The sequence below is a fragment of the Opisthocomus hoazin genome, chromosome 17, assembly GCF_030867145.1.
Source record: "Opisthocomus hoazin isolate bOpiHoa1 chromosome 17, bOpiHoa1.hap1, whole genome shotgun sequence".
Classification (NCBI taxonomy): Eukaryota; Metazoa; Chordata; class Aves; order Opisthocomiformes; family Opisthocomidae; genus Opisthocomus; species Opisthocomus hoazin.
Genome location: NC_134430.1, coordinates 5419138 through 5433544, shown reverse-complemented (window position 1 = coordinate 5433544; position 14407 = coordinate 5419138). Strand labels below are relative to the sequence as shown.

Below are 14407 nucleotides of genomic sequence, written 5' to 3'. Positions count from 1 at the left end.
AGTTATTAACCCTTCGCCACGCGGTGCGGAGCGTGGGGACCCGCTTCTCCCAGCACGCAGGCTCACCAGCACCACGAGCATCCTCCGCCGTGCCGGAAGCCGCTCCTCCATATAAAATCTTCAGCACTGTTGGCATCCTTGCGAAGCTGCAGTTTTTGAGGTTATTAAAATCCAATTATTTTATTGCTGTGATTAGATTAAAACGCTGATCTGAAGCGGCCGGCCATGCCCAGCCCGCTCAGCCTCCCGAGGACCGCTCCTCCCCAGCCGCGACGACGCTGCCGGGACACGGCTGTGCTCGGGGTCCCGCCAGACCCACCGGGCGGGAGAAGCCCGGTTTGCCCTCCGTGGCTCTGCCGGTCCTCGGTGGCTCCTCGCGGTGTCGGCACCTGGTTGCTCTGAGCCCTCTCAAACTCACTGTATGGACAGGGCATCCCTGGAGCTCGAGAGCGGGGAGGAAGTCCAGCCTCCCCCGATGATTCACGCTGCCAACTTGAGCAAGAAAATGTGGTTTGAAATCCATGAGCTCATCTCATTCCTCTCCACACCCGACGGCCGTGACCGCCCTGACCCTGGGGGGCCAGGTCCCCAGCTCTGGTGTGAGGTTTTATCCTGGCGGCATCCGTGCAGGGGGCTGGAAACCAGCTCCAGCAACCCAAGGGTTGGTGGTCGATCCCACTCCACTTGCCCCAGCACTCCTGTCTGTCTCTTTTTTGTTGCCATGTTGAGTTTAAGACAACAGAAACACATATCTTGATTCCAAGTGGAAGGTCCTGCCCATGGGTGGGGGTAATCCCAAACACAAGGCTGGGTGGAGAGTGGCACGAGAGCAGCCCTGAGGAGAAGGACTTGGGGGTGCTGCTGGATGAGAAGCTCAACGTGAGCTGGCAATGTGCGCTGGCAGCCCAGAAAGCCACCCGCACCCTGGGCTGCATCAGGAGCAGCGTGGCCAGCAGGGCCAGGGAGGGGATTCTGCCCCTTTACTGCGTTCTCATCAGACCCCACCTGGAGTCCTGCGTCCAGCTCTGGAGCCCCCAACATAGGAAGGACATGGATGTGTTGGAGCGGGGCCAGAGGAGGCCACGAAGATGATCCAAGGGCTGGAGCACCTCTCCTCCGAGGACAGGCTGAGGGAGCTGGGGCTGCTCAGGAGAAGAGAAGGCTCCGGGGTGACCTTAGAGCAGCTGCCAGTGCCTGGAGGGGCTACAGGAAGGATGGAGAGGGGCTTTGCACAAGGGTGTGCAGTGATAGGACCAGGGGGAACGGCTCTAAGCTAAAAGAAGGCAGATTTAGATTAGATATTGGGAAGAAATTCTTCCCCATGAGGGTGGTGAGGCCCTGGCCCAGGTTGGCCAGAGAAGCTGTGGCTGCCCCCTCCCTGGCAGGGTTCAAGGCCAGGTTGGATGGAGCTCTGAGCACCCTGGGCTGGTGGAAGATGTCCCTGCTCATGGCAGGGGGTTGGAACCAGATGAGCTTTAAGGTCCCTTCCAACCCAAACCATTCCATGATTCATTGCCACCCCACTGCGGAGGTGGCCCCGGGAGCTGCGATGCCACAAGCCAGGATCTGGCCGACCTCCTCCTGCAGTGGGTTTGGCTCCCGGTGCGCGCCCACGGCCCCCGTCCCACCCTGTCCCTCCACCCGGCTCCTCGAGTTGTCCCGTCCTGCCCGGGGAGAGGAACCGGTGTCACGAGTGGTGCCGGTGCTCTGCGGGGTGTTTGCAGGTGCGTTTGTCAGCAAATTCCACGGGCATCTGAAGGCTTTTACACCCTCTCCCATTGTGAATTTTCTCACAGCGGAAGAAGATGGTGAGAAAAGTTCTTTTTCTTGCTGCTCCCCTGGTTCGGTCACAGAGCTGGGCAGGGATTGAGTCCTCCCTTGCCCTCCAAAAGCAGCTGCAAATCCCACCCCAGGAGAGCAGGGAGGCAGAAAAGTCCTCAGCAATGTCTTCAATAGGATTTTTTTTCCAAAAAACAGACTTTCCCTTCATTTTGAACCTTCCGCTCGCGTGAATTCACACCACCAAAAAAATGTTGTTTCCCTTTTTTCTTCAAAAAATAACGTGAAATATCCAGCAAGCTGATTACAACCTCTAATTTCAGCTCACTACAGCCTCAGGGATGGGTGGTCTGAGCACAGCGGGACCCTTCCCTGGCAGCACCCGGGCTCACTCCGGATGCCCCCAGGGGTCTGCGTGCCCCCCCCTGTCAGCAGGACGGGGACAGCTCAGGGGGGCACAGACAGGGACGAGCAGCTGGGCACGAGCCGAGCGACGTCTCACCGTGCCATCGTTTGATTGCAAAGCAGTTTTCCAGGAATAAACCCCGGGGTGCTCGGGAAGGGGCCTGGGGGAGCGGGGAGGGAAAGTGGCTGGTTTGAGGGCGATGGTGACGGCCATCGGGGGAGGACACTGAGCCCCCCACCCGCCGCCAGCGAGGTCTCCGGGAGGACAGGCTGGAGAGGAACCTGATGAAGTTCAACAAGGGCAAGGGCAGGGTCCTGCCCCTGGGGAGGAACAACCCCAGGCACCAGTACAGGCTGGGGCTGACCTGCTGGAGAGCAGCTCTGTGGAGAGGGACTGGGAGTGCTGGGGGACGACAGGGTGACCATGAGCCAGCAGCGTGCCCTGGGTGCCAAGAAGGCCAAGGGGATCCCGGGGTGCATCAAGAGGAGTGTGGGCAGCAGGGCAAGGGAGGTTCCCCTCCCCCTCTGCTCTGCCCTGGTGAGGCCCCATCTGCAGTGCTGTGTCCAGTGCTGGGCTCCCCAGTTCAAGAACAATGAGGAGCTACTGGAGAGAGCCCAGCGGAGGGCTACGAGGACGATGAGGGGACTGGAGCATCTCTCCTACGAGGAGAGGCTGAGGGACCTGGGCTTGTTCAGCCTGGAGAAGAGAAGGCTGAGAGGTGCAGGATTCGGCCGCAGGCTCCGGTCGGGGGTCCCAAGCTGCCCAAGCAACCCTGGTTCTCATCCCCGCCACGTCCGCCTCCACGGGCAGAGCTGCAGACCCCCAGGCTGCCGACGGGGTGGACGCGTTAACGAAGGAATCACAGAATCCCAGCATGGCAGGGGCTGGCAGGGCCCTCTGTGGGTCACCCAGCCCAACCCCCTGCCCAAGCAGGGTCACCCAGAGCAGGCTGCACAGCACCGCGTCCAGGTGGGGCTGGAATATCTCCAGAGAAGGAGACTCCACAGCCTCCCTGGGCAGCCTGGGCCAGGGCTCCGTCACCCTCAGAGGGAAGAAGTTCTTCCTCGGGTTCAGCTGGAGCTTCCTCTGCTTCAGTTTGTGCCCGTTGCCCCTTGTCCTGTCGCTGGGCAGGGGTGCCCGCTAACTGCGCGTGGAAGTGGACTGCGACGAGCGACGCAGGATTTACCGAGCTGCTCCCGCCACCCGGTCGGAGAAGCCCAATCTTTACATGGAAGAAGAAATTATTTTTCAAACCTGTTTGTTCCGCCGCGACAGGTCGATCAGCAAGGCGGGCGCCTTCGCTTCCCTTTTTTACCCTCTGATCTAATCAGTTTTAGTTGGAAGAATAAACGAGACCCTTCCTTCAAGATAATGATACAAAACATTGAATTAAATTACTCCCAGGATTTTTTTTTCCTCACCACATGCGTCTGTTTTCTCAAGTCACCACCCGAAGAACATCCGCCGCGCAGCTTTGCCTGTCCGCAGCAAGCACACGCGTCCCCTTCCGGGGCGCCTGGAAGCCACCGGTTCATAAACCAGAGAAAAGGGGCTGTTCTCCCCCAAAATTCCTCATCAGTTGAGCCAGGACCCTGGTCCCGGGGCTCCGCAGGCTGCCCCTGTGCCCGTCACCGAAGCCTCTGGGCTGCCACGGCTCGGCACAGCGAGCTGGCGCTGCCTTCGCCGCGACGACGCCGGCACACGTCACCTTCCCGGGGATAAACCAGACCCGGAGCAGGACCCCGGCCGGGCTGCCCCGCAGAGACCCCGCCGGCTCATCGCACGTGTGGCCGGGCCGCCTTAAGGCTGGCGGGGGGCGGGGCCAGGCCGCCTTAAGGCTGGCGGGGGGGCGGGGCCGACCCGGTGAGGGGCGGGGCTGCACTCGTGACGCTGCTGGTGGCCGCGGCGGGTTCGGCTTATTCGCGCGGTGCCGAGCGGAGCCGAACCGACCCGAACCCACCCGAGCGGAGCCGAACGGAGCCGAACCGAGCCGGGAGGACACGAGCGGAGCCGAACCGAGCCGAGCCGAGCCGGAATGCAGCGGGCGGCAGCGCGGGTGCTGCGCAGGGCGCGGATGCCCCCGGCGCGGTCACTCTCGGCCCCCCCGCGGGCCCCCCCTCGGGCGCTGCTCTATGAGCGGCACGGGGAGCCCCCCGCCGTCGTGCAGTAAGGGCGGGGGGGGTATTGGGGTGCATTGCGGGGGGGGGGGGGGGGCAGTCGGGACCGCAGGTATGGGGGGTGCTGGCGGAGGGGTGCGGTGTGGGCTGGGGGTGCAGGGCTGGGGGTGCGGGCGGACTGCTTTAGGGGTGCGTTACGGGGGGGGCCGGGGGTTGCCCACCCCAGCGGCGTGGGTTTGGGGGGGGGCGCTCTACCCCCGGGGCAGAGCCGAGGGTGCTCGGAGGCTCCCGAGCAGTCAGGGGGGACCCTGGGGGACCCCATTCCCCACCCCCCGCAGTGTGCCCAGGTCTCACAAGGCAATGCCGAGGGGGGTGGGCTTTGCCCCCCCACTCGCCTGCTGCCACTTCTTCAGTTTCCCTTAAAACCAGGTGTTTTTCCCAGGAAGCCCATTCGTGCTTAATTTGGGGGGTGCTGGGGAGGTCTGAGCCCCCCGCATCGCTGCACCCCAGCTTTGTGCCCAGCTGCGCTGTGCTGGGGGGGGTCTCTTTGGGGTCCCAGTTACGGGACCAAACCGGCGTCGCGCCCATCGGTGTCGCAAGTGGTTTTGGGGGACAGCGCCTGGCGTGGGATTTTATTTCTAAAACGGCCCCACAGGTCACATTTTGGTGGATTTTATGCCTTTTTTTCCAAGGGAGGAGACCTCGAGGACTTGCCGCCCTGCTGGAAGCCGCTCAGGTCCCCCCTAGAAACGCGGGAGGTGCCGAGACGCGACCCGGCCGCAGCCGGACCCCGAGCCCACGGGGTTTTTGGGGATGAACAACTGCTTTTTCTTATGACCGTGTAATTGTGCAACGGTGCCGATCGCCGCTGACGGCCTCGGAGATTTGCCCCATCGCTTGCGCAAGGCCCGGCCTGTGCTTCGTGACTTCTCTTTTTTGCAGATTTCTGAAAATACCCCGATTCCCGTAACGCCAAAGCGGGGCAGAACGAGCCGTAAAGTCCCCAGCCGGCTGAAACCGCGGCTTTTTGATGCAGCCCACTGAATTTGTGAGGATGGGTGTGCGTTACTTTACTTGGTGACGCAGGGTTTTGCTGGGTGGTTGACTGTTAGCAGCCTCCATCAAAACTCTGTCCGTCTGTCTGATGTAAATCTGATTTATTTTTTTAATGCGATGGAAATCTGAGTGCCGGGTTCGTGCCCAAGGTGCTGGCACAGAGGTGCTGCGTGGTATTAACCTCAATATTTAAGAAAAAAGAAGGGATTTGGATCAGACGGACAGGCAGAGGATGGCAAAACCCAAAATTATTTAATTTGGAGCCTAACGAGGGAGGATATTGATACCCGTAAATGTAAAATCTCCGTCATGTGAAGGCATTGCTGCCAATGGGTGCCTGCACCTCCAGCTCCCCGGCCCCCAGCACTGCCATCTCTGTGCTCTATATTCTGTATAATAAAAATTTTTCACAGTATCAATATAGATAGATATAGATAGTATTATATAGAATATTACATATTCTGTATAATAAAAACGTTTCATGACATCAATATATATAGATATCATTATAGATGTTATTATATAGGATATTATATATTCTGTATAATAAAAAACTTTTCACGGCATCAATATATATAGAATATACAGCACGGAGATGGCAGCGCTGGGGGCCGGGGAGCTGGAGGTGCAGGCACCCACTGGCAGCAATGCCTCCACGTGGGTCCCTGCACCTTGTTACGCTGATTTTTATTTTATTTTTTATTTTTTTAAACCTGAAATAGGATGGAGTCACCATGTTTTCCTGCCAGAGCCTTGCAGTTGGGTTTGAAGGGGGTCTGCGAGGAGCTAACTTCATCCTGCTAATTCCGGCAGTGGTTTGCGCAGAAGCCGCTGCCTGGATGCTAGGCGCAAACTTGACTTCATAATTCATAACCTTGCCAAAAACACATGGTTTTAAGCAAAATCCAGAGAAGTCAGAGACACTTGATTGGCCGCAGGGCTGCATCCTTGCACCTCGCTGATGCCAAACTCTCCAAGCGAGGTTTTTGGACCCTCCTGGGATCCTCCCTCACCTATCATCATCCTAATTGCTAATTAAGAGGGGAAAATACTTAGGAAAGCCAGAGAGCTGCCCCTGAGATGGGCGTGCGGGGCCCGGACAGCCGGGCCGACAGCAGCGGGGGGATTTCTGTGCTTGAGGATGCGCCCGTACAGCGAGGATGCTCCGCGAGGAATCGGGCTGTGGGCTCCCTGCTTGGGTGGCTGCTGCTGCGGGCGAGAGCTGGAGCCTGATGCCTTCACCCCAACCCGTTCCTGGAGCGTGTGTAGGACCTGCAGCGGGGGCTGCAGCCGGCAGCTCAAATTCCCGTGTGCTGAAAGCCTGCTGACACTCGCACGGTGCTATTTAATTCCAAGCTCAAGGTCGAAAAGAAATTCAGTGTATTGTTCCTCGTGACACATGGAATTGCGGCAAATAACCGCTCTTAAAACCGGCAGCTCGCTGAAGCGGGGCGAAGATCGCCTTCGCCTTGCAAACGGGCAGGGCTGGATGGGTTGGCCCTGGCCGGGAGATGGGTCGGGCAGTCCCCGAGCCCCTGGTTCCTCCTTCCCCTTGGTCTGGGGCGGGGTGCTGCTGGGGTTTCTGGAGGAGCTTTTCCCTCCCCTTGCAAGAGCCAAGGTATCCCGAAAGTTTTATGCTGCGGTTCCCCCGGGGCTGTGCACGCCGAGGGGAATGAGCGAAGTTACCCCAGCCTGGCTCTTCCCTCGGCGTAAGAACATCGTCACCGCGTTTCAAACAGCCTCGTGGCAAAGGGGTTGGGGACGTCATCCTCCTTGGATGGGGCTTTTTGCTGTGCAAGAAGCGTTCGGGGTTTGTCCCTAACCCTGGGTAAGGGGGGGAGGTTTAGGGGTGGGTACGGGGATCGCTGCCTGCTGCTCCCTGGGGACAGAGGAGTCGTGGTGGGGTCACCTGAGAGGTTGGGTTGCTTTGCTGGAGAGGACCATGCTATGGCAACGGAGGCGAGATAGGGAATAGGGTGCTGTTTATTTTCAGTCTGATGGGTTGTGTGGGTGACACAGGCATCGCTTTCCAGCTGAAACCAAAGTGCAGAAGACCTCAGCCAAGCCTGTATTAATGCGCTTTTCCTTCATGTCTCCCTGCTCAGACTAAAGGACCTTGAGGTGGCCGAGCTGGGGGACTCCGATGTCCACGTCAAGATGTTGGCAGCCCCCATCAATCCCGCCGACATCAACATGATCCAAGGTGACGCGCCGGCTGCACCTTTTTTCCGTGTGGGTTCCTGCGGAGTGCTCCCAGCGGGATGTCTCGCCGGGTTCGGAGGCGGCTCCTGGGCTGGGGAGGTCTGGGCTGTGCCGAGGTCTGCAGCTCACCTCCGGCTTCCCGGCAGGGACCTACCCCATCCTCTCCCCGCTGCCGGCTGTGGGAGGGAGCGAAGGCGTTGGAGAAGTGCTGGAGGTCGGGCGTTGCGTGACGGCTCTGAAACCTGGGGACTGGGTCATCCCGGCCAGCGCTGGACTCGGTGAGTGCGTACCCCAGCATCCCCGGCACCGCTGGACCCCTGCTCGCCGGTGGGGTCCTCCTCTGCATCCCCCCACCTGCACAGCATCTTCCCAGCGGATTTTGGGATGTTCGAAGCCGCGGGAGCTGCCCTGGCCTGCATGGGGAGCAAACCCGTGGACCTGCTCTGGTGCGAAGCGATGCTTGGGGAGCTGGTGAAGAGAGTTTGGGGGTCCCAGAGCGAAACCGCTCCCCTCCAGAGCACCGTGTGCTGGGTGTGGGCAGAGCCACGTGCCCCTCCCGCTTACCGCAGTTGGATCTAATCAAAATGGGAAAAAAAAGCTCCATTAGAGAATGTTCCGGGCGAGGGAAGCGGCAGTGGGAACCCACTTAGCGCCGTGTTAGCCTAAGCGTAAATGCAGTGGGCTGGATTGTCTCAGGCAAGACGCGTCGGGATAACTGCCAGAGCGGCACAAAGGCGTCTTCGTTTCCTACCTGTTTATATCTTGGTATAAGTTTTATTCTTTCTGCCACGTATTTTTATTTTTTGTGTGGTTTTGTATTATTGTTTTTTAAAAGCAAGCTCGGTACCTGATCCCCAGGCGCAGGGAGTGATGCTGCTCACCCTCTGCAGATGCAGGGGGGCTCCGGGAAGGGTCATAGAATCATCGAACGGTTTGGGTTGGAAGGGACCTTAAAGATCATCTGGTTCCAACCCCCCTGCCATGAGCAGGGACATCTCCCACCAGACCAGGGTGCTCAGAGCTCCATCCAACCTGGCCTTGAACCCTCCCAGGGAGGGGGCAGCCACAGCTTCTCTGGGCAGCCTGGGCCAGTGTTTCACCACCCTCATGGTGAAGAGTTTCTTCCCAATATCTAATCTAAATCTGCCCTCTTTTGGCTTAGAGCCGTTCCCCCTCGTCCTGTCACTGCCCACCCTTGTGCAAAGCCCCTCTCCATCCTTATAATAATCTGCTTTTCCACAGCGTAGACCCTCTATGGGGCTTCTGTGCTGTTACAAAGCGTCTCAGCAATCTGCGCTTCTCTGGAAACAACCCTATTCTGTCCTACCTACTTAAAGTTTCTTTAAAGAGCTGGGATAAAGCATTTAACCTGTGCGAGGTCACGGTTATATCTCATTACGGTTTTCTCCTTAGTAGCACTCTGATGGGAAAGCGTGGGGATTATTTTCCAACAAATGTGTCTTGTGCTCCTCCAAAATGCCAATGGCTAGAAAAATTGTCGGTTCTGGTTTAGCGTAACAGCTTGTTCTTTGCCTATTTCTTCTTAAAAGACTTCTTTACTTAATGGGAGAAAGCAAGCTATCTACTTAAGATCCAAACGTGATATTTTTAAACATTAAAAAAAAAGTTAATGGGTGAATGAAGGCTTAAATTGGATATAAATATAGAGGGACTAAATCTAAGTAAATTGGCTTTGGATAGATGGGCTCATCCGTAGGACGGGGAGTATTTCCACCAGCTCTGCACACACTCCCCGTGCCCGGGGAGCCCCGGTCCCGTTATCCCTCTGGGAGATGATGGGACTTTGCTGGGTGATAGGTCTCAGCCATCCCCTGCCTCTCGCAGTGTTTTGGCCATACCCATACAGGGAAATGTTTCAGAATTCACCCTCCGGGATTTAGACAGCGCGCGCCGCGGCGATGCTGCCGCAGCCGGCGTTAAGACTACGGCGCGAGTTGAGGTCTCGTAACGTTTTCTTTTCTTCCCCTCCCTGCCGCGCTGCCGGTACCCCAGGGACGTGGCGGACGCGGGGAGTGTTCCCCGAGGAGACGCTGCTGAAGGTGCCCAGCGACATCCCGGTGCTGTGCGCCGCTACCTTCAGCGTCAACCCCTGCACGGCGTACCGCATGCTGGCCGACTTCGAGGCCCTGGCGCCGGGTACGGCGTTGCCGGGCGGAAAGAGGTGCGGGTGGGTTCGCCGGTTGCTTCTGCAGTGAAAATCTGGGTTTGTTTATATCCAGGTGACTCCGTCATCCAGAACGCTGCCAACAGCGGCGTGGGCCAGGCCGTTATCCAGATCGCCAAAGCCTCCGGCATCAAGACTATCAACGTGGTGAGGGACCGGTGAGTCCCCTGCTGCGGGGCGGGAGCTGCCCTCGGCGTGGGCTGGAGGTTGGCAGGAGGTCAGGCAAGTTTGGGAGCTGGATCTGGTCATGCTGCCCACCCAACCCAGGATTTGCTCCTCCACGGTGTCCTCCAGCTTCTGCCCTGTTGTCCCCGAGCTACGTCTGAGCAGGAGGGAGGAGAAGGTGACACACTGCTTTCTGGCTCATCAGGTCCTTTTTTTTTTATTTTATCTCCCCCAGACCTGATCTCTCAAAGCTGGTGGAGAGGCTGATGGCCCTGGGCGCCGACCACGTCGTCACGGAGGAGATGCTGAGAAAGCCAGAGATGAAAGATGTATTTAAGGTACCTCAGTGCTGATCCCACTGGGGAGACCATCCAGGGCTGTGCCTGCGGTTCAGCTCTGCGGGGAAGGGTGCGGGGATGGTGGGATGGGCAGATCTCTCTCTAGCTGAGGATTTAGCCCCAGAAGTTGAGGGCTTCGGGTGCAAGGGCCAGATCACAGATTTTAGCTCTGTGACCCTTAGCTGCCCCCAGGTAAATGTTGAGGTTAAGGCAGTTGCTCCCTTGAGAACCACAGTCCCACTCGCAAAAGGAGCCCTCAAATGGGAAACCTTCTTCATAAACTCTTGCAGAGCATCCCGAAGCCTCGGCTCGCCCTGAACTGCGTCGGCGGCAAAAGCACGACGGAGATGCTGCGGCACCTGCAGTGAGTTTGGCTGGGTGGGGGCTTGGGCACGGGCTTGGGGACGGTGGCTGGTACTGGGGTGGGAGGTCCTGCTCCAGAGCCCCCCAAGCACAAGAGATGGCTGGAGATGTTGTTAGCTGATGTTGACAAGGGCAGGTGATTGGAGAAGAAGTGGTTTTGGAAAACAGCAGTGACTTGAAGTTAACCCATCATCACCGCATGGTCTCAAACGCTGCTGGAGGTGGCTGTGGTCCAGTTATAAAGGTCCACCAGGTCCTGGCCAGGTACAACTGGTGTATTTAGCTGCCAGTTCAGCTAATGACATGTGGGAGCGAGAGGGGAGCTCCAGAAAGCGGAGTCTGAGGGACAACAGGGGAGCTTTGGTGCGAGACCAGCCCTGTCAGTGCGGCGGTGGGGCTGGGTACGGCAGAGGGAGAGGCTGCGAGGTCAAAGGGCCCGGTCACCGAATACCCCCTTCCTCTTCCAGGCCCAAAGGGACCATGGTCACCTATGGCGGGATGGCAAAGCAGCCCGTGATGGTGCCGGTGGTGAGTACTGGAGATGCTCTTGATTTCGCTCGGGGCATGTCCCCTGCGTTCCACTGTCCCTGTCCCCTCAGCTGCCGCTCGGCACTACAGGAGCTTGGCTCTCCCCTGCCTGCAGACGGAGAGCCTCCAACCTTCTTTTTATTTAACTGACGGGGCCCGTTGCGGGACGAGCTGCTCTGCGTCCCAGCGCGGGTGTCTTGGCTTTATTTACGGAGGATTTGGGCTGCTGTGAAATCCCCACGGGGAAACGGCCCCGCTGACACCGAGCAGCAAACCCGCCCTGGCTCCACACCTCGGAGTCGCATCTCCGCATCCCGCTGTGCCCTGACTTGCAAATGAGAGCGCTAACGAAGGAGCGAGGAGCCTCAAGGCCACCTCCCACTGCCGTCACCCTGGGAGGGGACACCCGGGTCTCACCGGGGTGCCCGGCTCCCTCTCTCCGCAGAGCGCGTTCATCTTCCAGGACGTGCGGCTCCGCGGCTTCTGGGTGACCCAGTGGAGGAAGGACCATGCGCAGGGTGAGCCGGATGGGTGCTGGGTGAGCCGGATGGGTGCTGGGGGATGGCACCACCGCGGTGGGTTGGCATAGAGTCATAGAATCATAGGTTGGAAAAGCCCTCTGAGATCATAAAGTCCAACCATCTGCCCAACACCACCACGCCTGCTAAACCATGTCCTGAAGAGCCACATCTATTCATCTATTCATTTTGACTCCACCACCACCCTGGGCAGCCTGGTCCAGTGCCTGACCACTATGAATGTGAACCACCATGCTGGTGCTGTCCTCTTTGTTCTTACTTGTGTCAAAAAATATGTAGATATGGCACTTGGGGACATAGTTTAGCTGGCATGGTGGTGCTGGGGTGATGGTTGGACTTGATGATCTTAGAGGTCTTTTCCGACCTCGGTGATTCTTTCAGCACTGATAGTCCTCAGTGCAGCTCGGACGGTGCTGGGTGGTGTGGCTTGGGCAGGGACTGCGGCATGCCACCGTGCCGGGGGCTGTTGCCCCATCCCACGTGCCCGAGCTGGGAGCACGTCGCACCCCGGCATGCCCGGGACGCTGTATGGCTTCAGGCGGGTGCTGCCGGGGACGGTCGGTGGCTCCGGCATGGCGCAGGCTCGGGCCGCGTGCCGGTGAGAGCTCCCTCCTTCCCTCGCAGACCGGGAGATGGTGGCCAGCATGATGGACGCCCTGTGCCAGCTCATGCGGAGGGGCCAGCTCACCGCGCCGGCCTGCACCGAGGTCCCGCTCCAGGACTACAAGGCAGCGCTGGAGGCCGCCATGAAGCCCTTCACCTCCTCGAAGCAGATCCTCCTCCTCTGACCCACAGCCCGTGGGCGGCCGCGGCCGGAGCCCCGTGCTGCTCCGCCGCAGCCGAGCTCTCCCTGGCTGCCGCGTCCGCAGGCGAGGGATGCTTCGGGAAAACACCTTCCAGATCCACTAATTTTTCTTATTTTATTTCTTTTTTCGTTTAGCTTTTGGGTGCCCACTGAACATTTTAAAAGCCTCTGCAACTTTGTGTGGACGGCAGCGTGCCTAATTCCTTCTGGAGGGAGGCGGCCGTCTCGCTTTAGCTGGGGTGGTGCGAGGGAAAGCTCAGGGAGCCCGGGGACGGCGGCTCGCTCGGCTCAGGGTGTCAAAAGAGCGACCGTTCCCCGTCGTGTGTGTGTTTTTGGGGCTGGGGGGGCTGCGCCGCTGCCCCCCGCCTGGCTTAGGAGCTGTCAGTAGCGTTCTGCTGTTGGCACTGTCCCTCCAAGGGGTTTTTGACTGCTTTTGGGTGACTTTGCAGGGCAGCACGGGGCTGGTCGCTGCCCTTCTGCCAGCCCCCGCGGCCCCCCCTGCGCTGCTGTAGCTGCTGAGCCGCCTCCATGTACCCCCCTCCAAGTTCAGAAGCACAGTGCCTGTTTTTCGCAGAGAAAAAACAAATTTTAATTTTTTTTTTAATTTTGAATTTTTTTTAGATATTTTTTTCCCTCCCCCAGCCCCTGCCGTGCTGGCAGGACGGGGGCAGGGGACACCCACGCAGGCACAAAGGGCTTTTCCAGCCCTTGGCATCACTTCATCTCAAAAGTGAGCTCGAAAAGAGAAACGCCAAGTTTTACCAAGTGCGACCCAGCGCTGCCGCAGCAGCGGGAGCTGTGGGACGCCATCGTCCCCCCCGGGGACAGCCCTGGGGGGTGGCATTTGAGGTGGGGACAGGGCTGGTGCTGCGGGCACGTGCAGGGTGAGGGGGGGCTTTTGGCAATACCTGGACTTGAATTCAGTTTTGCTGCTGTTCCCGCTGCCACTACTGATCGGGACAAGAACCTCTTGGAAATCAGTGTCTAAAATACATCTGTTTTTTGTTAAGATGCTGTCAGTCAGTGTTTCTGTGCTCGGTCGGGCGCGTGAGGGTGGGCAGGGGCTGCGCGGTGACATCAGAGACATCAGCCTGTCTGCTGGCAACAGGAAGTGGAAGGCAGAAGAAATGGATAAAAATCCCAGTTTTCTTTTTGTGGAGAGAGCTGTTTTGAGGCAAGAAGTGAGCCCAGCTGGGTTTGCATTTGGCCTGTCCTGCTCGGGCAGTGCTGCGTCCCGTTGCCCCTGGGAGCTGGTGCCCGGGGAGGGATGGGGAAGGCTGCGGCGTTGGGCATCAAAGTGCCCCAGACCTGAAGTTTTTCCCTTGGGCGCCTTCCCCCTGTGCAGAACTGCCCGTAGCCGCTGTGATGGAAGAACGCGGGCTCGGTGATTTCGGTAGCGCTGCTGCTGTCGTGGCTGCCCATGGAGCTGGGGGATGCTCTCAGCTTTCCGCAGGCTGTCCGTGCTGCTGCGTAGGGCGAACTGGAAGTGCAACCTTACCTAAATGCACCTTGCAGTTGAAATAAACTGGTGCACCAGCTCAGAGCAAGGATTTAGGTTTTTCCTCGCCCAGCCGTGGTGCGGCACCACGCCGTGCCTCGGGTAATGCCGTCCTCCAGCTGAGCTTCCCGCAGTTTCAGACTCAATGCAATATTTTTTCTCTCCCGTTGGGACTTTTTGAGCATCGATGGCGGCGAGCGGTAAACGGCCGCTCTGCTCCACCGCTGCCTTTTGCTGATGGCAGGGAAGAGCCGCAAGCAGCACGTTTACCTCCCCGGAGGGTGATGGGCGATGGAACACGCCGATATTACTGCTGCAGGGGTCGTCTCGCTCCAAACACTCAGCTTTTGGGCGTGAAAAGGGGGAGTTAAGCATCGTACCTTCATTTCTGTGCATTTTCTGGGTCCAGGGGGGTGAGGAGAAGGC

General features: G+C 58.7%; 1 protein-coding gene across 2 annotated transcripts; it reads left to right on the top strand.

Moving 5' to 3' along the window:
• Positions 1–4065: 4065 nt before the first annotated feature.
• Positions 4066–13871, top strand: MECR (mitochondrial trans-2-enoyl-CoA reductase). Of its 2 annotated transcripts, XM_075438032.1 has the most exons (10): positions 4066–4351; positions 7464–7561; positions 7707–7838; positions 9574–9717; positions 9801–9903; positions 10146–10248; positions 10539–10612; positions 11079–11139; positions 11585–11657; positions 12303–13871. In XM_075438032.1, exons 1-10 carry the CDS (start codon positions 4221–4223, stop codon positions 12464–12466), a joined length of 1083 nt encoding a protein of 360 aa, XP_075294147.1. In that variant the 5' UTR covers positions 4066–4220; the 3' UTR covers positions 12467–13871. The 2 variants fall into 2 exon arrangements, with proteins under 2 accessions (XP_075294147.1, XP_075294148.1); XM_075438033.1 differs by lacking the exon at positions 9574–9717.
• Positions 13872–14407: the final 536 nt, after the last annotated feature.

What these genes read in the sequence shown, in the direction of transcription:
- MECR (XM_075438032.1), top strand. Translation starts at nt 4,221, where the DNA reads ATGCAGCGGGCGGCAGCGCGGGTGCTGCGCAGGGCGCGGATGCCCCCG. An exon ending in CTTCGAGGCCCTGGCGCCGG is followed by an intron (nt 9,718 to 9,800) that starts GTACGGCGTTGC and finishes GTTTATATCCAG; the next exon opens with GTGACTCCGTCATCCAGAAC. An exon ending in AGCCCGTGATGGTGCCGGTG is followed by an intron (nt 11,140 to 11,584) that starts GTGAGTACTGGA and finishes CTCTCTCCGCAG; the next exon opens with AGCGCGTTCATCTTCCAGGA.